Source organism: Condylura cristata, unplaced genomic scaffold, assembly GCF_000260355.1.
Source record: "Condylura cristata isolate star-nosed mole 26May11 unplaced genomic scaffold, ConCri1.0 scaffold00015, whole genome shotgun sequence".
Classification (NCBI taxonomy): Eukaryota; Metazoa; Chordata; class Mammalia; order Eulipotyphla; family Talpidae; genus Condylura; species Condylura cristata.
In genome coordinates this window covers 29,307,820-29,332,249 of record NW_004567116.1, presented here as the reverse complement: position 1 = coordinate 29,332,249, position 24,430 = coordinate 29,307,820, and the positions used below count along the sequence as shown (strand labels likewise).

Below are 24,430 nucleotides of genomic sequence, written 5' to 3'. Positions count from 1 at the left end.
GATTTGGTGATGGGAAACCCGTGGGGATTACAATTGAGATGAAAAAAAAAATGTGCAAAATGATGTAAAAATAAACTTTTTAATAAAAAAAAATTAAGGTGAAATAAGACCATTTTTTCATATAAAAAAAACTGTGATAATTTATCACTAGTAGATGTGTGCTATTAAGATTTCATAAAGGAATCCATTAGGTAACAGGAAATGATCTAGTTTGAAGCACAAAATTGCAGAAATGAATGAAAAGCACCGATAGGCTTAAATTTGTGGGTGATTATAAGAAAATACTGATGAAATAACATACTTTTGTAGAGGTATGAACCATAACCCTAAAACATACAGTACTATAAACATGTTACTGTGATAGAAATAATATAAAGAGAATATTGATGATTAAAAACAATAACTTCCTTGCAGCATGATTAATATATGTAGGAGGGAAATTTATGGTGTCAGTGGCATAAAGTACAGAAAAGGGATAGAGTTAAAATGTAATATACTAGCTCTGATTGGAAAATAAAAGTTCTAATCTAAGAGAACACTTTAAAGATGTACATTTATAGTATCCAGGGTGACAATGAATAAAAGAAAATGGTATAAATAAAAAGCAGATCTAGAGGTAAAGTAGCATGATTAAAAGACTTGAATAATCCAAAGGAATCCAAGAAAAGAGAAATTAAGAAACAAAATCAAAAGAAAAAAAGTAAAAATTATCAGCATAGCTAATCTGACATACAGCTCAGTAGATTGCTCCTATCTCGCCCACTGCTCCCCCTCAGCAGTGTATTTCAGTCAAGCCACCATTCTGCTCCCCATTATGTCTCTGTTGAATCCTCTCACCCTCTACAACTCTGGCCTATGCCCTAATTTTTCTATGCAAAAAACAAAAACAATGCCTATAATCTCCAACCGAAAATTAACAATACACTCTAAAGACAAAAATTTCCAGACAGTAACAAACACAACACTCAAATATCAACTCTTTACAAGGGACACACTGTAAATATAAGGGCTTGGATAGGTCTGATCTAATACCTATAAAATAGATGAACCCAAAATTGGCAGAACTAGAGGGAGAAACAGACAAGTCCATATTCCTAATTGGATGTTTTAACTCACCACTCCAATTAACTAGTAAATTTTTCCTGCAGTACCACAAGATTGATAACAGTATACCATTTGTTGGGATATAATGATTTTTTTTTTAGATTTATTTATTTATGCATACAGACCTGGCATATAGACCAGAAGTGTGGTGGGTGAGAAGATTCCCCAGAGACAAGTGGGGAGCAGAACAGACAGATGTGCAGAGACAGATGTGCAGAAATATACTGCTGAGGGGAGCAGCGGGTGGGTCAGGAGAGGTCTGCCGTGCCATGGGGGTCAGCTGCCTGGTCAGGGATCGAATTCGTGCTGTAGTGACTTCGGAGTACCCTGCCCCATAATGTGGTACTTTAACCCGTTGCACCACCAGGGAGAGCCCATCTCTCAGTAAATATAAAAGGACTAAAACCATATATAAAGATCATTATCTGAAATGAAGGAATTTCAGTAACTTTCTTGTAGTGCAAAAGACAGCAAAAATAGGTGCAAAATAGGTGTGAAATGGTACACAAACCATTTCAGAATTCTGGAAATTAACACCAATAGAGAATAAACTATATAAGAAAGTATATGAACCTTGGTAAGACAACTGGGCTCTGTGACATTTTAACTTGGGGCTATTTCACCCCTCCTTTAGCTAGGGCAGGGGTACAGTTACTAAAGGGCAGAAAGAGGCCTTGCAGCCTGCATAGAGTCTGACCACTTTGAGAATCCCATCAAAGGCTGTTAGCTGAAGAGTACAGTAAACATTTTCTCCAAATGTATAGTTCCTTGGAAAATCTCTAATCCCAGACTGGTGTTTGTTATTTTGACTCATAATTTAGCTCTCCAAAAAAAAAAAAAGAAGGAAATCCTGTGTCAGTAAAACTAACTGCTGAAAGACTCTGATCTCTGTTGGGGGCCAATAAAGCTGACCAGGAGAGGTTAAAGGGAATCCTGGTATACTATGAGTATAGGGAACTTTGGAAAGTTCCACCACTTTCTTGGGGAAGCTACTAGGTTGCTGTGTGCAGTGCTGTGCACATGTCCAGAAAAGAGCTGAGAAAGGAGAAGGTTCCAGTCACTCACCTCTGGCTGATCTTCAGGATCTGCACAAGCAGAAGTGAAAGTCAGTGAGTGCTGTGCTGTCCTATGAGCTTCCTGAAATGTGAAGGGGTATCTTTTCAAAGATTCCTGTTTACAAATAACACTGAAGACAACATATTTAAAGAAAACCTATGATTCATCCTTGATTGACCACTTAATTACACCGAACTAGGTGATTTCAGTTTAAAACAGCAAACTGGCAGAGAGCTAAGTGACCACATACCTCAGAGAAAAGAAAAATCTAAACAAATAATCAGAAACAAGAAAACAGTAACAAAAACAGCAATATAGTAAAACCTTGGTGTGGGGAGGATCTGATACCAAAAGTGTTATGATTTAGTATTGAAAATGCCCAGTTTATAAGAAATTATGAAAGATGCAAAGAAACAAAACTTTCTTGCTATGTTTACAAGGAAAAACAGCATATGGAACATTTCCCTGAAGGGTGAGATTTGGGGCTTAGTAGGCAAAGTATTTAAATTTACTATAAATGTTGAAAGGACTAGAGGAAAACATATCTAAAATATTTAAGACTATGACAATATAATATAAAAGAGAATATAAAGAGCTAGAAATTACAAAATAAAACTTTATATCTTAGCAATTATAAAATAATCACTCTTTCTACTCAATATTGTATTAAGGGCCCTAGCCAGGACAACTGAGTTAAAAGAATTAACTGTATTTGCAGATTATGTGATGATGAATTTACAAGACCCTAAGAAATTAAAACCTAGTACAACAGAAACAAATTTAGTGTGGCAGGGCACAAATTCTAAGTGTAAAAAAATCAATTGTATTTCTATAAACTAGCAATGAATAAGGAAAAAATAAAAGAAGTAATATCATTTATAGTTAATATCAAAAAGAATAAATACTTTGGAATAGCTTCAACAAAATTTTGCATACTTGTACACTGAAAATTGAAAACATTACAAGAAATTAAGGAAAAACTAAATAAATGAAAATATAACCTATGTTCATAGTTCAGAAAACTTAATATTAAGATGTAACACCCATAGATTATTCTAGATTCAACATAATCTTTATCAAAATCTGACCTAGCTTCTTTGTAGAACTGTCAAGCTGATCCTAAAGTTCAGACTGAAATTCAGTGGACCCAGAGTGGCTAAGATAATCTCAATAAAAGAGAAAAAGAAAATTGGAGGACTCATCCAAGTTTTAAAATTTACAAAGCTGTAGTAAGCAAGACAGGATATTACTGATCAACTCAATGAAATGGAACTGACTTTCCAGAAGTAAGCTCTTAGCAGTGTCAAATGCTTTTCAACAAGAGTGCCAAGATTAATTCATTAGGAAAGGAATAGTTTTTATAGCAGATTCGCCAGAGACAGCAGGCGAGACAGGAGAGGTGTACTGTGCCATGTAGGTGCGCTGCCTAGCTGAGGAGAGAACTCCCTGTGCCTCAGTGGCTGCCAATAGCTGGTGATACTGTTAAGACTTGGCCCCTTATACCACCAAGGAGGCACAGAAATAGTGTTTTTAACAAATAATGGAGTGACTAGATACATTACATGAAAAAGAACAAATTTAGAACCCACCAGTCATCATACTCAAAAAATCTTGACACAAATATAATAGTTAAACCCTCAAACTTGTAAAAAACCATTTTTTGGAGGAAGCCTATAACTTTGTCTGTTGATTAAAGTATTCTTAGCTATGACATCATGAATAAAAAAAAATTGATAACTGGAGTTCATTGGAAGTAAAAGCATTTCTACTTCAGCACCAGGAAGTGAAGACAATCCAAAGGATGGTAAGATACTTGCAAATCTTTTGTCTGACAGTGAACTTGAACCCAAATAGTCAGAGATGTACTACAAATCGGTAATAAAAAGATATATGGCCTCACTAAAAAATAGGCATAAGATCCAAATAGGTGTTCCTACAAAGATGTGTAAGTTGGCTATAACCACATGAAGACACCTGCATCATTAATAATTAGTGAAATACAAATTAAAACCACTTTGATGTCTGTAATTGAAAATCAGGCAGAATTTATCAGATGTGCATAAGTATATACATGCATGTAGACAGACAAACACGGACAGATAGGGGAGGGAGTTGGAAAGATAAATTATTTTACAGAATTATTTCAAGCAGTTGATTCACAAGTCTGAAATTTTCAGGGGAAGTTTCCAGAATGTAATTTGTAGTAGGAGTTGATATCTAGGTTTATATTCAATAGACACTCTGGAAGCAAATATTTTCCGTTTCAGAGGACATCATATTTTCTCTTAAAACTTCCAGCTAGGCCCTCCCTGGTGGCTCAGTGGGTTAAAACACTGCACTAAGAAGCTGAAACCACTTCCACATGAGTTCGATTCCCGCCTGCCCCGGAGGTGACCACATGGTGTGGCAGACCTCTCCTGACCCGCTCACTGCTCCCCTCAGCAGTGTACTTCCTTAATCTGCCTGTTCTGCTCCCCACTCTGTCTCTGGTGAAGTCTTTCACCACCCCTGAGTCTCTGGCCTGTACCCCAGTTCTGTATGCACAAATAAATAAATCTTAAAAAAAAAAAAAAAAAACCTTCCAGCTAATTGGATAAGGCCAACCCACATTAGAGAAGTAAACCAGCATTACTCAGTTCACTATTAATCACACCTAAAAAAAATATATAGTCACAGCAATATTTAAACTTGTGGTTGACCAAACAACTGGATACCACAACATAGTTAGGGGGAGATAGAAAATTAACCATCATACTTGTCTGTTAAGTGTTTACCATTTTGCTAATATTTAGTTATTATTGTACATTCTTAATTGTTCTTTGCTTTTCTTTGATTACCACTTTGACTCCCCCCTTGCCTTAGTTTAGCATTTAGTTCCATTCTCCACTAGACTCTAGGCTTATTGAGTTAGAAAGATGCTATCTTTCTCGTTGTGAAATTCAGCACATTTTCCAGTATATAATAGGCCCTCAAATATTTGTTGAATGAATGAATGAGCTGGGTAGATTTGGATATATTTTTTAAGGGAAACTGCTGTTCTTTTATACAGTTTTATCATATGTTCAACTTGCTTAGTGCTTTTTAAGAACTTGGTTCTTCAATAAAGATGGATTTTATTGTATTGAAAATACTCAAAAATATTTAATTATTCATGTGAATTCATGAATTATTCACATGAGTGAGTATCTGAATCATGATTACATGTGAGCAATCATGTGAGTAATCAAGCTGGTAGGGTCACAAAATGTGAAAAATAAAGTGCAATATGAATTAGGAAATGTATGCCACACAATATGTACATTTTAGTTAAGCTCTTAATATTTAGCTGTCATGTGCCATCCTCCTCCTACAGGGTATTTATTCCAGTCACTGATGATGACAAATAGGGTCTGTGTTCTGCTTAAATTCCTAAATGAAGATAGCTCCACCTAGAAATCTATTTTATCACTTAATTGTAAGCAGTTTGTTTTCTTTACAGGAGGAAAATGTTCTATGTAAACACACAGACACATACATTCATATTTGTTCCTTCTCTTAATTTTTTAAGGTGCTTTTTCCAGCCTAAGTCCTGTGAATTCTCCCAGTTATGGACCAATGTCTGCTAGTTCTCTAACTAATCGATCACCTATAGAATTTCCGGATACTGCTGATTTTCTTACTAAGCCAAGAGTTATTTTACACAGATCTTTGGGCAATGTACCCAGTTCACCAGATTTTTATCAGCAACTTAAAAATTCTGATAGCAACTTATGTAACAAGTAAGTTACCTAATTGTTTCAAAATACAGGTTTAACAAAATATTATTAGCTACTTGTTTATAATATCAATAGATAATGGATTAAGACTGTATCATCTTCTTTATTTACCTTATAGTTTTTATTCTAAATGAACTTTCTCATTTCACTGTTATTACTCATTTTCCAGTGTAAGTGAAATATAATTCAATTCTATTTATCTTAAAATATCAGTAATTGTATAATGATGATCTTAGTCTTTGTAGATTTTGATGTTTATATCTATCTAGTACCCAGTTCATATATTTATTATTATTCTGCTTTGGTAGTATAGTAATTAGTGTTTACCTCTGACCTTTGATGTTCAATATATGTTAATACAATCTTATTAAATACAAAAAGACTAAAATATTTGTATGTTTTGCATTTGAGATCTTGGTTAAAAATTAAGAAAATATTCCAATTCTACTTAGGTAAGAAATATTTTGGTATATTTATCATATGTATTTATCTGTTTTATTCCATAAGTTGTGGACATCAGATACAGAAATGTGTTTCAACTGCTGAATCAGAATCTGGTACAGATTGCCACAGTGGAAAATCAGGTAAGACTGTGCAAAAAATCTATGTGTTTGAGTTTAAAAACAATTTCTGATTTTGCTTTTTTAATGTACATGAATGGCATCTTTAAAATGAAAACTATAGTATATTTTCCATTATATAGGAGTTGTTAGAGACAAATTATAAATAGGTGGTGAGTAATTTTTTTTAAGATTTATTTATTTACACATACAAAAACTGGGGTACAGGCCAGAGGTGCAGGGAGTGAGAGGATTCACCAGAGACAGAGTGGGGGTGAGTATAGGTAGGTTTACTGAAATACACTGCTGAGGGGAGCAGTGGGTGAGACAGGAGAGGTCCGCTGTGCCATATGGGTCACCTCCCTGGCAGGGATCAAATTCATGCTGCAGTGGCTGTGATAGCTTCATAGTGCTGTACTTTAACCCATTGTGCCACCACGGAGGACCCAGTGAGAGTATTTTTTTTTTTAAGATTTATGTATTTATTCATACAGAACTGGAGTACAGGCCAGAGTTGCAGGGGCAGTGAGAGGACTCACCAGAGACAGAGTGGGGGGCAGAACAGGCAGGTCAACGAAGTACACTGCTGACAGCAGACGGGTCAGGAGAGGTCTGCCGCGCCCTGTGGTCACCTCTGGGACAGGCGGGGATCGAACTCATGCAAAAGTGGCTTTCGATTCTTAGTGCTGCGCTCTAATGTGCTGCGCTTTAACCCACTGCACCACCAGGGAGGGCCCAGTGAGAGTTTTTTTTTTTTTAAAGATTTATTTATTTATTCATACAGAACTGGGGTACAGGCCAGAGGTGCGGGGGGTGAGAGGCTTCACCAGAGACAGAGTGGGGAGCAGAACAGGCAGATCGACGAGGTACACTGCTGAGGGGAGCAGCGGGCGGGTCAGGAGAGGTCTGCCACACCATGTGGATCTCCTCCAGGGCAGGCGGGGATTGAACTCATGCAGAAGTGACTTTTGATTCTCAGTACAGTGCTTTAACCCACTGCGCCACCAGGGAGGGCCCCAGTGAGAGTATTTTTAAGAGTAAAAGTGAGCCATCATAAACAGTGAAATTAATTATAATAACTTTGGAATTTATACTACACAATTTAAGCCTGAAAGGATTAGCACACATTTTTCTCAGGCATAGAGGAATGCTTTTAAGATTTGATTATAGCATTCTGAAATATTCTATATTCTCACATTAGAAATATTGTTGGTAAATATTGCCAACTTATAGTTTTTTTTATAACTTTAAACAATATATGATTCAAGTATCCCATAATAATTAACTAGGCATCACACCATCATTCCTCCTAAAGGTAACTAGAGGAAAGCTATTAACAACAAAATCTATGGGAAGCCACTGACATACTAACAAGCTCTTTAAACTGCTCAGAGTTAACCAGTTTAAGATATAGTTGGATGAGGGTGATAGTAGTCCAAGAAAGTGAGCATGGAGTTTGGGGCTATCCAAAAGTGTGTTTGTTGGCTGTTTCTAGAGGGATCAGTGATTGGTAGAATGGGAATGACTCTTTACAGAGCTCCATGGGAGTAGAAAGATAGAGATTGTAGTTGAAGGACTCCCTTAGTAGGGAGTCCTTCGTAAACTCAGCAGTACTGCACCCTAGGAAATGGTAAGCCAGAAATAGATGAGGTGCTTCATGGATCATAGATTCATATCATCCCTTCACATATCATAAAATTCACCCTTTTATAGTTTACACTTCAGTTGTTTTAAATGGGTTGTTCTATTTTCTAAACAAAGCATTCCTTAAGCACTTCCCAAAAAATGAGTGAAACTTCCCTACCTATTGTGTAAAACCAGTGTTACCCTGATACCATGGCCAAAATAAGACCAAAACTTGGTTTTGCAGACAAGAAAACTTCCAAAAAATATCGTCTATGTGCATAGCTATACAAAAACAACAACAAGGCCCTCCCTGGTGGCGCAGCAGGTTAAAGCACAGCACTAAGAAGCTGAAACCACTTCTGTATGTGTTCGATTCCCGCCTGCCCGGGAGGTGACCACATGGCGTGGCAGACCTCTCCTGGCCCGCCCGCTGCTCCCCTCAGCAGTGTACTTGAAAGATCTGCCTGTTCTGCTCCCCACTCTGTCCCTAGTGAAGTCTTTCGCCACCCCTGAGCCTCTGGCCTGTACCCCAGTTCTGTATGCACAAATAAATAAATCTTTAAAAACAACAACAACAACAAAACACCAGCAAACTGAATCTAGCAACAGATTACAGAGGTTACCCATGGCCAAATGATATTCACCCCAGGAATTCAAGAATATTTTAAAATTTGAAAACCAGTCCATGTAATATATCACATTAATAGAATAAAGGGAGTAAAAACACATGTTATTCTAAATAGATGCAGAAAAGACAAAATACAAAATCCCATACTTTTTCTTGATAAAACATTAAAACTGATAATTACAGGGATATTCATTAGCCTGATAAATGGTATCTTTTTTTAGATTTATTTATTTATGCATACAGAAGTGGGGTACTGGCCAGAGATGTAGGGGTAGTGAGAGGATTTACCAGAGACAGAGTGGGGAGCAGTACAGACTGATCAACGAAGTACACTGTTGAGGGGAGCAGCAGGCGAGACAGGAGAGGTCTGCCTTGCCATGTGGGTTGCCTCACAGGCCGGGGATTGAACTTATACTTCAGGGGCTATGGATAGCTTCATGGTGCTGGGCTTTAACCTGTTGTGCCACCAGGGAGGGTCCACAAACTGCATCTTTTAAAAACATACAACTAATACCATTTTTAATGGAGAAAGACTGATGTTTTGGCTCTGGGAGTAGTAATAGGATAAGGACATGTTTTCAGCACTTACATTCAATATGGTACTGGAGATTTTAGCCAGGACATTTAGAAAGAAAATGAAATAAGGTATCCTGAATGGAAAAAAGGAAACACACTGTCCAATTCTACATATGCTTTATGTAGAAAGCAGACACATGTTACTATTACTAGAACTCACAAACAAGTTGAGCAGTCATAAGATAGAAGGTCAATGTACAAAATCACTTGTATTTCTGTATGCCAGCAATCACCACAAGCTGAAATAAGTATGAAAAAGAATCTGGCTAGAACAAATTTAACAAAAGGAAGCAGGAAACTATGAAAACTATAAAACATTGCTAATAGTAAAGAAAAACTAAAAAGAGCCCTGCATCTTATCAACAGGGCTGGTTGTTCTCCCATTATTCCACAAATTCAGTGCAATCCTTATCAGTTTTGGTATGACTGGCAGAAAATATCAAGTTGGTCTTAATATTGAAAATACAGATGACCTACAATAGCTAAAGTAGTTGGGAAATGGACACATTTGGAGGACTGATAATATTAATTTCAAAACTTACATAGTCACTCTAAATAAAACAATATGGTATGGGTAGAGGATGCACCCACCATGAAACCAAACTGCTTGTCCAAAACTTTTTACATTTATGAGCTACTAATTTTTGCCATAGAAACCAAGACAATTCAAAATAAAAAGGACATTGCAGCCCCCCCCCCCCGACAAATGGGACCAGGACAACTGGATATCTGATTGTCAAAAAAATAATAATTTGGCTCCTTATTTCACCATACACACAGAAAATTACTCCAGATAGTGCATAAGCCTAAGTATAAGACTTAAAAGCATGAAACTTGTGGAAGAAAATGTTGCACAGAGTTTTCACGTTCTTGAATGAGGAAAGTGTTCTTAGATAGAATGACAAAGCACAGTTCCTGAGAGAAATTGAGCTTATACACATCAAAAGTCACCAATAAGAAGATGAAATGATATATGAGATTGGGGAAAATATTGCAAGTTATATCTGATGAAGGTCTTAATATCCATGATACATAAAGAACTCTTTACATCTTAGTATTTTAAAAAGTCAAATAATTAAGCTAAAAAATTAGCAAAGATCATAGATATTTTAGTGAAAATCATTTGGTGAAGGATATAAATAAATGGATGATAAGCATAAGGAAAAAATGATGAATATCCTTAGTTTCCTTCTTAGAAAATGTAAATTACTGCTACAATGAAACAGAATGCATTCCAACTAGAACAGTTATAGTTAAAAAGACAATACCAAGTGTTGGCAAATATGCAGCAAAATTGGATCTCTTGTACATTGCTGAGGAGAATGTAAAATACTATGATCATTTTGGAGGACATTTTGTTAAAAAATTATGTATAAATTTCTCATAAAACCCAGCAATGCCACAGTTAAGAATTTACATCAGAGAAAACATGAGCACTGAAAGACAGGATTATGAATGACTATGACTTCATTATTATTGACAATAGTGCCAAACTGATAATGATTCAAATACCCATGAAACTTTGAATATATAAATATCATGTAGAATAACCATAGGATGTAATTCAATTCATAAATCTAAGGAATGAACTCTCATGCATTCAACTACATGGATGAACTTCTTACATTACTCTAAATGAAAAGCCAAACTCAAAAGATTACATTTTATGATTACCTTTATATGAATTTTTAGAAAATAAATGTAAATGGGCATAAAAGAATATGGGTGATGAGAGTATTCTAAAACTGGATTGTGATAGTGTTTGTACAGCTCTGTACATTTACTAAAATTGTTGAAATACACACCTAAAATCAGGGGATTTTTTTGGTATGCAATTATACTCAATAATATAAAGCATGGGAACAAAACCAATAGTTCAGTAGTTCTCTTTTAGTCTTGTACTAGTTATTCTCAACTGGGAGATTCTCACTTGGGAACTCTCATATCATTACTGTCAGATACTGGCAAGGGTGAAAGTCATCTGAAGAACTCATTGGGGTAAATTTCCAGGATGGATTACCCATCTAATTATGACCTCTTTCTGGCATTCTTCCAACTGTTGACTGGATTCTAAGAAAGGAAGAGGTGGAAGCTGCCAGTCTATTTAGTGGCCCAACCCAGAACAAAATATCACTTTTTACCATATTCTGTTAATCAGAACAGTCAAATGGCCTGTCAAGATTTCAGGGTCTTGGGAAATGCACTTGAAGGAGAATATATTTCAAAGGAGTGTTGCAGACATTTTTGGAAAGGAAACTGATGCATTATTTCTACTGGTTTTAGGAGTTTAGATTATTAATTTTAGAAGTTGATTATTAAAGTACAAGCCATGTACTTCTTCAAATATCAAATTTTTATATTAATGACTTTACATTACTGCAATTGCTGCCTAATTTACTAGTAGTTACCAATAGTTGAATATTCTAAATTTTATTTCTTAAAATAAATATTTTTTTTCATTTGGAAAAAATGCTTTCTAAAAGGTTCGGCATATCCCAGTCATCATCAGATTTTTGAAATGTATTCCATGTGGTAAGGTTCAGATTTGACTTTTATTAATCACCTGTTATGTGTAATATATAGTAGTTTAGGGGTTACTTATCCACATTTTACAAGGGAAAAAGTTTGTCATTCTTAGATGCAAATTCAGAATTTAAATCTAGTTCTTCTGCAACTGCTGTGTTGAGTACTCTTAAAAACTTGTACTTTACAAAAAAAACCCTACATTTTGAAAAAAGTTCATAAATTTATAACTTGAAATTTTTCATACACTTAATAAACCTGTGTAATCAGGACCTCAGACTTTCCCCTCATCCTTTCTTCCAGGTACATTCTCCAAAGATAATGTCCGTCCTGTCTTTCAGTACTCATGTGTATAAGTTTTGACATGTTTTTGAACTTTTCATAAGAGAATCAGAGTACGTACCTTTGTGTCTGGCTTCCTTCATTCAACATTAGATTCCTGAGAATCATCCATATTGTTGCATGTGATCATAGTTCATTCTCTTTGCTCTGTAGTGTTCTATTGTGTGTGTATACTGCAGTTTATTCTGTTAATGGGATTTGAAAAAGCTTCCTGTTTAGAATATTACAAACAAAATGAGTATGAATGAATGCCATTTAGTTCCCAATACTACCTCTACCCCCTGTGATTTGGGATCAACAACATATTGGCAGAGAAATAACTTGTAATTCAGGATATTGTTTTAAACTTTAGATGTACCTTAATTTCATTCATGAATAACTATAAATTTGTGTTTTCATATTTAAAACTCAATTTCAGATGTTGAAAATTGTTCACCAAATTGGTTTTTTAAAGTTCCTATTGTTAGGGACTGATGATTTTCTCTTTCTCACTTTTATAAAGAATATCCAACTATCTCTTTCATCTAGGAGTGGGTAAAGCAGGTGAAATGTTTGTGTTGCCTAAACATAAGGTACTAATGCAGTGTAACAAGATCCAAAATAACAGTGTATTCCTACTGAACACCTTAGTCCACTTTTCCTGAGTATTTTTCACAAATAATTTTCCTTATTAAACTAGCCAAATAGGGAAAGTTTTATTCTTATTTATCACTATGTTTTACTTTTTGAAAGGTGATGAAGACAACACCATTTTATCAAGAGAATCATTCGACCTTGCAGAAGCTCAACAAAAGGAGGAAAGTGAAAAGAGAGACAGCAGAAAATTGTTTCTGGAAGGTGATAATCACCTAACAGAAGCAGCACAGAACGAACAGCAACCAAATGTAAAAAGATAAACTTTCCTTGTGATTTTGTTATGTGAAATGTACTAGTACTAATTTGCATTCTTTTTACCTGAACATGGTTTTTAATATAATGACATTTTTAAATGTTTTACTGATAAGTCACTGTAACATGCAACAACACTTTGGATTAAACATAAGTACTCATAAGCTCATCATTCTATAGCAGAGTATTTGTTTTTAAATAAATGCTTTTATAATTTTATAGCAGATGTTACTTTCTATATTTTGATATTTTGTGTATTGTTAAAATGAGGAATATTTGCATAGACATTAAAAAACAACAAAGATGATCTTTTTACTTGAAATAGTACTATTTCTTATGTTCTTAAAGTTCAAAATCTAAATTTCTTAGAGAAAAACCTACCCATTTCTCTTGGGAAGTTATTTTAGTAATAAATGCCAAAATAAGGATATGAGTTTATATTTCTGCTATCCTTTACATTTACAACTTCTAAAATGATAGTAACAGATTATAGATTTGTGTTTTGGAAATACAATATTTTAAATTTGTGAAAGTAATACAAAGATTAATAAGTCTTTTGATGCCTAGAAGATATGTTTATAGTTGCATGAAGACAGCATTCTACAAAGAGAATAGGAAATACAGGTTATGTTTGAGAATAACCATTATAGAAAATAGTACTTGTCATTTTATAATATTCACCTTTAAGTATTCTCTTTAAAATGTGGATTTCACAATATTTATAAAAGGCAAGATTAAGTTAGTTTGGGTGTTTTTCCCCTTGCTTGTATAGATTGAGCAGGAATCATCACTGGACCTGCTTCTAATAGAAGATTTTGATTCATTAATAGAAAAAATGAGCAACTGGAATTTTCAGATTTTTGAACTTGTACAAAAGATGGGGGAGAAGTCAGGAAGAATCCTCAGTCAGGTTTGTTTCCATTCTCTAACTTTTATTACAAATTAATTTTTCTTGTATCTTGATAAAAAGCAAAATTTTAAAATGTATAATGATTTAAGTACAAGGTCAAAATTGTTCGTTGAACTTTTTTCACAAATGAAATTTTCAGTAGAAAATTATAAAAGATAAACTTGTATTTGAAAATGACATACATATATGGAGAGAGGTATCTATAGATGAAGACTAGTTTATTTGACCATATCATTCAGATTTAATTTAGGCTAAAGTTATAATAAAAAAATACTTTTTGATGAGGGAGCTGATGAGGGACATGAATGATGGAGTTGGATCCATTTGCACTCTGTACACTTTACCCTGTTCATGGTAGAAAAATGTAATAGCATTTCCATTTCAGTTTTCCCTGATGGGTCACACAACATGAAATTTAAGCAACCCAACAAGTATCCTTCTCATCTGTTCTGAAGTATTGCATATGAATCTTATTTATGAAATACAAGAACATAAGGATAAATTATATTGAAAGCATAATAAGTTCATCATTGAAATCTTTTTTTTAAATTTTTTTAAAATTATTACAAAAATTTATTTTTACATCATTTTGCACATTTTTTTTTCCATCTCGATTGTAATCCCCGCGGGTTTCCCATCACCAAATCACCCGTGTGCCACCACCATAGTCCTGTGCATTTCCCTCCCTCCCCCCCCATTCCCTACTCCACCCCCACAAAATGTCTCTGGTATATGGTTGTTCATTATTTTTGTTATTGTCTCGCCTGGTCCATTATACTCCTGCTATGAGTGAAACCATCCGGTATTTTTCTTTCTCTTTCTGGCTTATCTCACTAAGCATGATCTTTTCCAGCTCCATCCAAGTTGCTGCAAAAGACATGTGCTTCTCTTTTTTGGTTGCTGAGTAATATTCCATTGTATATATGTACCACATCTTTTTTATCCAGTCATCTACTTTTGGGCATTTGGGCTGCTTCCATGTTTTTCCAATTGTAAATAAAGCAGCAATCATCATTGAAATCTTTTAGGAAAAAAATAATGACAATCATGTTCTGACTTTTTTTTAAACACCTAGGGCTAGAAAGGAATAGAATTCTTATGCCTCTCAGTAAATTACAAGTAAAAAGCTAAAAAGGATGCACAATTTTAAATTTGGTTCATTCTGTGGTAATTCTTCATTGGTTTTTAAGGGTTCCAGAGTGATGTCTTCAAGTTTGTTTTGGGAAAAAAATCATTGTGGGGAAGTTATTAATGGATTATTAATTTAAAGAGATACAAACAGTTAAGATTTTTAAATGCCAACCATAAAAACATTGCATTCAACTACTAATAGGAATTCTGGTTTTTAAAATGAACTATATTTTAATTGATATTTAGGTCATGTATACGTTGTTTCAAGACACTGGTTTATTGGAAATATTTAAAATTCCTGCTCTACAATTCATGAACTATTTTTGTGCACTAGAAAATGGCTATCGAGACATTCCTTGTAAGTATTAAAATCTTATAATTTATGCTCAAATAATACTGGTTTTGAAATTATTATTTTCCTTTCGGGTAATTCAACACCTTTAAACTTAAATGTTTGGAAAAGTTATCAACAGGGATTTAAAAATAAAGTCTGTATCTACCTAGTGTTAACTGACTAAACATTTTGGCTTGTGTTCTTCAATTTTTTTTTACATGTTTTTTACTTTAATGAACCATAATATTGACTCCTATTTAATACTGCCTTTTTACTTAATTATATGGTAAAAATCTTTCTATGTTAACATCATTCAAGTACCTTACCTTTTATAATGTTGGTAATATTACCCAAAAGTTTCAGAAATTTCTTAACTTTAAATTGCTTAATATTGAGCCTCTTGGTGGTGCAGGAGTTAAAGACATGGTGCTATCAAGCTATCTTGTGGCAGGAGTTGGATCCTAGGCAGGCCAGGGAGCTGGCCCACATGGTGCAGCAGACCTCTCCTGTCTCACCTGCTGCTCCCCTCAGCAGTGTATTTCAGTGGATCTGCCTGTTCTGCTCCCCACTCTGTCTTTGGTGAATCCTCTCCCCTGCACCTCTGGCCTACCCAGTTCTTGTATGCATAAGTAAGTAAATCTTTAAAAATTAAATGATAAAATGTTTAATATCTACCCATTGTATTTTTTAACTGTGTCCCCACTTGCAGAATTTTTTATGGCTATTTGATTTTATAGATTTAATTGTACTTCTTATTAGCAAAAGATAGTTTTCCTTTTGTAAACACACTGTTTCCCTCTATATGGACACATTTTAGGGAAATTTTATAGAGTCAATTATTCTTAAACTGGCATAACCTATTGCTAATTATGCTTAATTTATTTTTAAAGATTTTATTTATTTATTCATACAGAACTGGGGTACAGGCCAGTGACGCGGAAGGTGAGAGGATTCACCAGGGATAGAGTGGGGCAGATCTACGAAGTACACTGCTCAGGGGAGCAATGGGTGGGTCAGGAGAGGTCTGCCAAGCCATGTGGATCACCTCTGGGGCAGGCGGGGATCAACTCATGCAGAAGTGGCTTAAGCTTCTTAGTGCTGTGCTTTAATAAACCGCTGCGCCACCAGGGACGGCCAATGCTTAATAATTTAAAGTGAGTTCGATATAGTTTCCAAGATCCACTTATAATTGTTCAAAAATGGCTAAATTGTATAAATGGAATAAAATGTTACTTTAAGATGGAATTGCAACAAAGGGAAGTGGGAAAAATAATGTGATAAGAGTTTTCACTTCAGTTACAACATACTAGCTAAAAGAATCTCCTGATTTTGTTTCTAAGTTATAGTTTCCAAGTTTATAAACAGTGGTAAAAATAGTTAACCATTCTATAGATGATGATAAGAAAATCCATGCAAATTACCTATCAGTTCTCATGGCATATAGTAACTGGTCAATAAAAAGTGATGATTATATTAATAACTAAGCTACTAGTAAATTGACACCACATCCTATCTATACTCTGAATGATTAGTGTTGTGTGATTTGCTAACCCTACTTGGTAGATAAGCATTAAAAACTTCTTGAAGTGTTAAACTTTCATTGAATGACTATTCATGTAGGTTAGTTCATTTAATCTTTATCAGAAAGCTTACATTATCTCCCTTTTACGGGTAAAAAGTAACAACTCAGAAGGATCTTTCCCAAGATCATAAAACTAGAAAAAGCAAAGGTGATTTTTACTTGGAGGTCTTGCCTTTCAGATAGTGGTATTTCAGTAAAACAATGTTTTATGAATCATACAGTATTTGTGAGACTGTTCTGGATGTTTTCACATAGCAGTTAATATCTCAGCAGGTCACAGGTATTTCTCATATGGGATGGCACTGGGATGGGAGGCAGAGAGGGACAGAGAGTTCAGGTTTTTGCTGTTTTTAACTGTTTTATGTGCCTGTGTGCATGCCTGTGTTTCTATAATCCAGGTGCCATTTGCATAATAATTTTGAAAGCCATAAAATAGCAGCATTAAGTAATTTCCAATGCTTTCAAATGAGTTCTGGTTAAACTGCCTGTTCTTGAAATCAGTGTATTCTAAAGTTTTCAAAAGAGAACTTACAATATAGCAAGAGACTTAAAAAAAAAAAAAGAAAGAACATCAATAAAATATGTAATTGTGGAACATTATTCTATACAGTTCACTCATGAGGGTATAGTAGGTGTAGAAAATTATTTTAAAAAGTAACCTACATACACATGATTTTTAAAACATTTTGGTTATTTTAGATCACAATCGTATACATGCCACAGATGTCCTTCATGCAGTTTGGTACCTGACAACACGGCCGATTCCTGGTTTACAGCAGATCCACAATGATCAAGGAGCAGACAATGAGACAGGTACTACCTTCTATGCCTGTAAAGTTCAATTACATGATAAGGAATAACAGCATCCTTATTTCATTGCATACAAAGAACTGTTTAGATTTTTACTCATAATAACATGCAAGTTAGGAAAGCTACCCATCTCGAGAGCTATGTTAAGATCTAACTCTAAGTCTACCATGTTTCTTTTTTGTCACATCCTGCTGCTTTCTCCAGTGCAGTACCTGCTATTCAGTATACCATAACTACCTCTTCAGCAATATTTCTTTCAGTTCTTGGCTTCTCATTTTAGCTATGTAATGTAAATTTAAAATATATGACATTTCCAATAAAATATGTTTAAAAGGCTCACATACGTATTTAAATGATGATATTAAAGAAAAAAACTTTGTTAACACTCCAATTTCACCTCCAATGAAGTTGATCCTCATCACAAACTTATACAAATAGAATGACCTATAACATTCATGGTATTCTTATTCTGGCTTATAAAATTGGCGAAATAGACCCAGACAGAACTTTCTGTGATAAGTTTCTGAAAAATACTACCATACTAATCAGTGTAAATGTCATAGACTCAGCCACTGTTTTATCTTCTTGGTGGTTATATCTAAAATACTGCCATTATTGGTTTAATGAATTTTAATTATGTCACTGGTTGATTTTTGTTTGCCATCCTTATTTACTATTTGCTAGTGTTATCATTTCTGCAAATTTATATTGGAAGAAACATGACGAGTATATGTGGAAATGGAATATAATTGTTAAAATAGGAAAGAGAATCACCATTTTTTTTACATCATTCTTCATTCTGTGCATTTTTTCATCTCAGTTGTAATCCCCATGAACTTCCCACAACCAATTCACCCATGTGCCATCACCATAGTCTCCTTCTTACTAGAATTTAGTTCTTACTTATATTTAAATTTGAATACTTAAATATATCTTTATCCATATATTTACCAGTCTTGTTTTTATTTTTTATATTTATTTTAAAAATAGATCTACAGGTGATTCTAAAATTAAATTTAGCTACAAAAATAGTGAAATATCTTTATGAGTATCACTAGTGTGTATTAAATTCAACATGTCTAAAAAATGATGACAAATATTGAGTGAACTAAATTATAATGAAATCATTTTGGATTTTGCCAAGTTCTGATAAACACAACCTACAAAATTTTGTATCCAACTTGTTACTTTTCTTGTGTCTACTTTAGTTATAGTTTTTTTTTCCTTTTAAGATACTTTTAACAAAAATAATATAGTATCATATAAATAGATAAAGCTACCAAAATACAAAATAAAGAAGAACAAATGGCTAAGATATTAGGACACCAAAAAGCACAATGCTAAGAGTGAAAATATTGTTTCTAATTAGAAGATAACGAGTTTATGTTGACTAAAACATTCCTCAGTTTTCCATGCCTTTTCATTTTCCAGTTTTCTTCCATTATTTTATAAAGGGCTTTGTGGAAGGAAAAAAAAGGGAAAGAGTGCTTGTTAGAATTACAAATGAAACGTGATCTTGGTTACATTGAAAAGCTTAGCTTGTTAATATATTAAAACCCTACATTTGTTTTCATGAAATTTTATTTTCTAGATGGTTTTTTTCCTGTCCATTCTTATACCCTGCCATTATATCCAAACCTTAAAGAACAAATGTTTAGAAAATCAGTAATTTTAAAAAAAATTATCAGCCTGAGTTAAAGCATCATGAGAATCTTTCATGTATATATAAAATAAGCAACCTTGATTTTATTCATGTTTAACATGCTTCCTCTCTGTTAGCATGTATGTTGGAAATAATACATATTTTTAAGTTCATGCTTATAAATAGTCTTTTTTTTAGGTAAGCCAATAAATAAGATAACCTTATGGGAAATCCCCTCACCACATTGTGAGGAAAGTATGTATAATGCTGGTTTAATTTTCTTGTTCCTCAGATTCTGATGATAGAATTAACACTGAGCGAATTGCCTACATTTCTTCAAGGAGCTGTTCTATTCCAGATGAGAGCTATGGTTGCCTGTCTTCAAACATTCCTGCATTAGAATTGATGGCTTTGTATGTGGCAGCTGCCATGCATGATTATGATCACCCAGGGCGGACAAATGCATTTCTGGTGGCTACAAATGCCCCTCAGGTGAGAAATACTATCAGAAAATATAATGATTCTGAAATCTTACAACCACTCTGTGTATCTACTTATAAGCCACTTCTCAACTGAGTCATATGGCCACTTCATCTCTGTCGCAATAATTGAATAACACATGCCATTTACATGTATGCTAAATAATTCCCAGAAATATCATCAACTAGAAAATAATCTGTTGATGAAAGAGTAATTCACTATTTTCTGAAATTCTGGAATCTTTGCTTTCAATACTTTTGCCTTTAATCAGATTGCTAAGACTGACTAGAAATAAGACTTTTCCTTCTGGCAGGAACCTTAGTATGGTCTAGTCAGACTAATGATAATAATTAAGAACTATTATTTTGTCATTGTCCACTTTTCTTCATAAGAACACCTTAATACTGGTAGCTCTGAATATACTACTATACAGAAGTATTTCTCTACTACCACATTTCTTTTTTTGTATACAGTACAATTTGTAAGATACAATATCCCTTTTTTTTTTTTTTTTAAAGATTTATTTATTTGTGCATACAGAACTGGGGTACAGACCAGAGGCTCAGTGGGTGAGAGGCTTCACCAGAGACAGAGTGGGGAGCAGAACAGGCAGATCGACGAAGTACACTGCTGAGGGGAGCAGCGGGCGGGTCAGGAGAGGTCTGCCACGCCATGTGGTCACCTCCGGGGCAGGCGGGAATCGAACTCATGCAGAAGCAGCCCTAGATTCTCAGTGCTGTGCTTTAACCCGCTGCGCCACCAGGGAGGGCCCAATATCCCTTTTAAGGTCACAATGTGCTTAAGCAGCAAAAGTTTCTGGAAAGATGAATACTACAATTATAATAGCTTTAAACGTTAAGACTTAGAAATACTTGATTTTGAGTAAAATTTATGTGGCCATAGATGTTTATTTAGGCTGGTGACTCCTGAAATGTCATCTTTATATATGTAATGTATGCCCTACAAACAGTGCAATGAATTAACCTTCTTCCCTGTTACACTATGTTAAAAACCTCAGGTCTGATTCTTTATTCTTCTGTAGCCATTCTGTATTTATTTCTCCCCTGCCCCCATTTCTTTTTCTTTTACTCACCCTGTTTAAAAGTAGAGCAGAGGGGACACTCTGGTGGCACCGGGGTTAAGGTCTCAATGCTTTATAGCCACTGCAGCACGAGTTCAGTCCCTGGCAGGGACCTTACTCTGGTGCAGCAGACCTCTCCTGACCCGCCCACTCAGCAGTGTATTTCAGTTGATCTGCCTGTTCTGTTCCCCACTCTTTCCCTGGTGCATCCTCTCACCCCCTGCACTTCTGGCCTAGACCCCAGTTCTTGTATGCATAAATAAAAAATAAATCTTTAATAAAATAAAATATGGGTGATAGATTCTCTAATCAACAGAAGTGTAGGATTGAGAAAAATATGGGCAAAAGGAGAAGAGAGAAATAGATTCAAAGGGTTAGGAAGAAAACAGGAAAAACAGGGAGTGCTGGTGTATATATTACTTTCTAATTAAAGTTGCCTTGAATGTTAAGAGCAAACATAGAGATTCTCAGCTATGCAAAGATTCTAAAAACCATGTTTTATCCTATCTCTATTTCAAAACTCAGAACTTCAGGGTGAAGGAATCCCAAGACAGCTGTTTATCAAGCCTATTTCTTTAAAAAAAAGCAGATTTTTATTCTTATTCTTATTACTAGCTGCTTTATTTTGTATAGCACTTGCTCTACTACTAGTAGTTGATTTTTTTTCAAAATTAGGGGTTTTTTTTTCCTAGATGAAAATACTTTCTTAACCTAAACATTTTTACTTTTCAGCTGGAGTTCTTGTCTTCTCTTTCTTCAGAGTCCCAACCTGTCTCTTAACTCCACTCCTACAAAAGTCAACTGAGGCTTTATTACCTGTCTTACCTGGACTGTATTTGTCAATAATGCTGTGCATTACTTACAACTTAGTCTTTTTCTAGCTTCAAGCTTATACCTTTTGACCTACATTCGTCCCAGCCACCCCCAGCCAATAGTAACCACCATCTTCTGTTCTTGTGACTGACTTTTTTAGATCACACATAGGACATCATGCAGTATATTTCTCTATATTCTTAAGGACCTTTCCATCTATGTTGATGGATACTTAGGTTATTTCCAAACTTTCAGTGGCCCGTTGTATATACTTTAAATCATCATTGCTTACATAGAATCAATGGTGTAAATAATGTGTAAATAATCTGTGCTAAAGTCTAGACTATACCTAATTTCAAAATAGGTAAACCTATTTGAACTCTCAGAATATATCGCTTATTGAAATCACATTCTTTTTTTTTTTTTTAATCTGTCCTTTCCCAAACAGAAAGCTGTATGAAAACAAGGGTAGGGTTTTAATGTTTACCCCCTGATTTTAACACTGTTAATAATTACTATGTCTATTTATTTTTTTAATTGCTTAGTTTTGGGGCCCTCCCTGGTGGTGCAATGGGTTAAAGCACAGCACTGTAAAGCTGTCTGCAGACATTGCAGCGCCAGTTTGATCCTTGACCAGGGAGGTAACCTACATGGCACAGCAGACCTCTCCTGTCTCATCCACTGCCCCCCTCAACAGTGTATTTCAGTCAGTCAGCCTGTCTATTCTGTTCCCCACTCTTCTCTGGTGAATCCTCTTACCCCCAGCACCTCTGACCTGTACACGAGTTCTTATATGCATAAATAAAATTTTTTTAAAAATTGCTTAGTTTTGTGAAATCGAAAAGTGGTTAAAAATTCCATATTCCGGCCCTCCCTGGTGACGCAGCGGGTTAAATCACTGCACTAAGAAGCTTAAGCCAACTTCTCATGAGTTTGATCCCCACCTGCCCCGGAGGAGATCCACATGGTGTGGCAGACCTCTCCTGACCCGCCTGCTGCTCCCCTCAGCAGTGTACTTCGTCGATCTGCCTGTTCTGCTCCCCACTCTGTTCCTGGTGAATCCTCTCACCCTCCGCATCTCTGGCCTGTACCCCAGTTCTGTATGGATAAATAAATATTTTAAAAAAATCCATATTCCAGTTTTTTTGACATGTGATTCTAAAGTCCTAAGTATTGACACATTAGTTCAAGGTATCCTGTTGTAACAGAGTGAAAAAAAAAGTGCTTCCTGCCATAGCACTTGAAACAGAGAATTTGTGTTTTTACATGTTTTCATCCTTATTTCTTTGTCAGAATAGGAGTATAGGATGTGACCTTTCAGACACCCAGGTGCCTGACTCACCCTTGATATTACTCCTGCTTCTCTCTTCTTCATTCACCATCTCTTCAGGCTCCATATAATGGCTAAAGAACAGAAATGTATCCCTAAACCTACTCTATATTCCTCATTAACAGAAGCTTTACCTGAGTTTTACTGAATTAATTAAACCTTAAATATTAACTTGTATAATTTCTTAGGATGTAGCATAGTGGCTACAAAGATAAACTTTGAAGACATAGATGACCCTTTCACTTCCAGGCTGTGGATGTTGGAGAAGTGTAGTTATTCTCTTTGGACTCATTTATAAAGTCATTACAACCCTTCCTTGCAGGTGTTAAAATACCTGACAAAATCTTTGGCTTACAGTAGGTACTCATTGCTTGTATTCCAGTCTGATCCTAACTCTGTTCATTATTGAAGTTTTTAATCTGCGATGCCTGTCTCATTTTTCTTATTTTTAGGCAGTTTTATACAATGACAGATCTGTTCTGGAAAATCATCATGCTGCATCAGCTTGGAACCTATATCTTTCTCGCCCAGAATACAACTTCCTTCTTAATCTTGATCATGTGGAATTCAAGCGCTTTCGTTTTTTAGTCATTGAAGCAATCCTTGCCACAGATCTTAAAAAGCATTTTGATTTCCTTGCTGAATTCAATGCCAAGGTTTGTTATGCAAACTGTTTTCAAAAATGGAAATCATTTTATCAGTGTTACTGATAAAAGATGTTTTTAATGTTAACTTAGAATGCTAACTCAGATAGTCATAGTATCTGGTATAAGATATGTATTCCAATATTTTTAAAAAAATTCTTTTATGATAACATGTCCTAAATTGTTCTTGTTTGCTACATGTCCTTTCTGACACCAACCCATAATTTTGACTTTCCTTCCCATAGTGAAAATCCAATTAATTTCCAAAAACTTTTAGGCAAAGATTTGAGAAAAGTATACAGTGCCAAGTAAGGCATTATAAGAAATTAAAGATGTTTCCTATGAAAACAATTATGCCTACTTTGCCATATCTGTTATACTTTGTTATTGATGCTTTTACTGGTGCTGTGAAGATAAGTATGATTTCCTCTTCTACTTAAGAGTAATGCACATTGAACAACTATTTCTTTGGATTGTACACATGTACAGTCACTTTGTGAGTGAAGAATAAGGAAATAACAGGGTCCTCCCTGGTGGCACAATAGGTTGAAACACAGAACTGTGAAGTTGTCCACAGCCACTGCAGCATGAGTTAAATCCCCAGGCGAGGGGGTG

The 24,430-nt window shown here is 35.0% G+C and overlaps 2 protein-coding genes across 2 annotated transcripts in view; one reads left to right on the top strand and one right to left on the bottom strand.

Annotated features, from left to right (window-relative positions):
- PDE3B (phosphodiesterase 3B, cGMP-inhibited) overlaps positions 1 to 24,430 on the top strand; it is a 117,246-nt gene that overhangs the window by 86,246 nt on the left and 6,570 nt on the right. The window contains exons 6-13 of the mRNA XM_004683023.2: positions 5,708 to 5,918; positions 6,423 to 6,499; positions 12,903 to 13,054; positions 13,831 to 13,968; positions 15,346 to 15,457; positions 17,715 to 17,828; positions 19,760 to 19,959; positions 23,624 to 23,827. Coding sequence (XP_004683080.1) covers positions 5,708 to 5,918; positions 6,423 to 6,499; positions 12,903 to 13,054; positions 13,831 to 13,968; positions 15,346 to 15,457; positions 17,715 to 17,828; positions 19,760 to 19,959; positions 23,624 to 23,827 — 1,208 coding nt within the window. The remainder of the gene's footprint in view (positions 1 to 5,707; positions 5,919 to 6,422; positions 6,500 to 12,902; positions 13,055 to 13,830; positions 13,969 to 15,345; positions 15,458 to 17,714; positions 17,829 to 19,759; positions 19,960 to 23,623; positions 23,828 to 24,430) is intronic.
- Positions 17,789 to 24,430, bottom strand: part of LOC101625556 (vitamin D 25-hydroxylase) — a 41,511-nt gene continuing 34,869 nt past the window's right edge. The window contains exon 7 of the mRNA XM_012725658.1: positions 17,789 to 17,844. Within this exon, the coding sequence (XP_012581112.1) occupies positions 17,832 to 17,844 (13 nt within the window). The 3' untranslated portion in view covers positions 17,789 to 17,831. The remainder of the gene's footprint in view (positions 17,845 to 24,430) is intronic.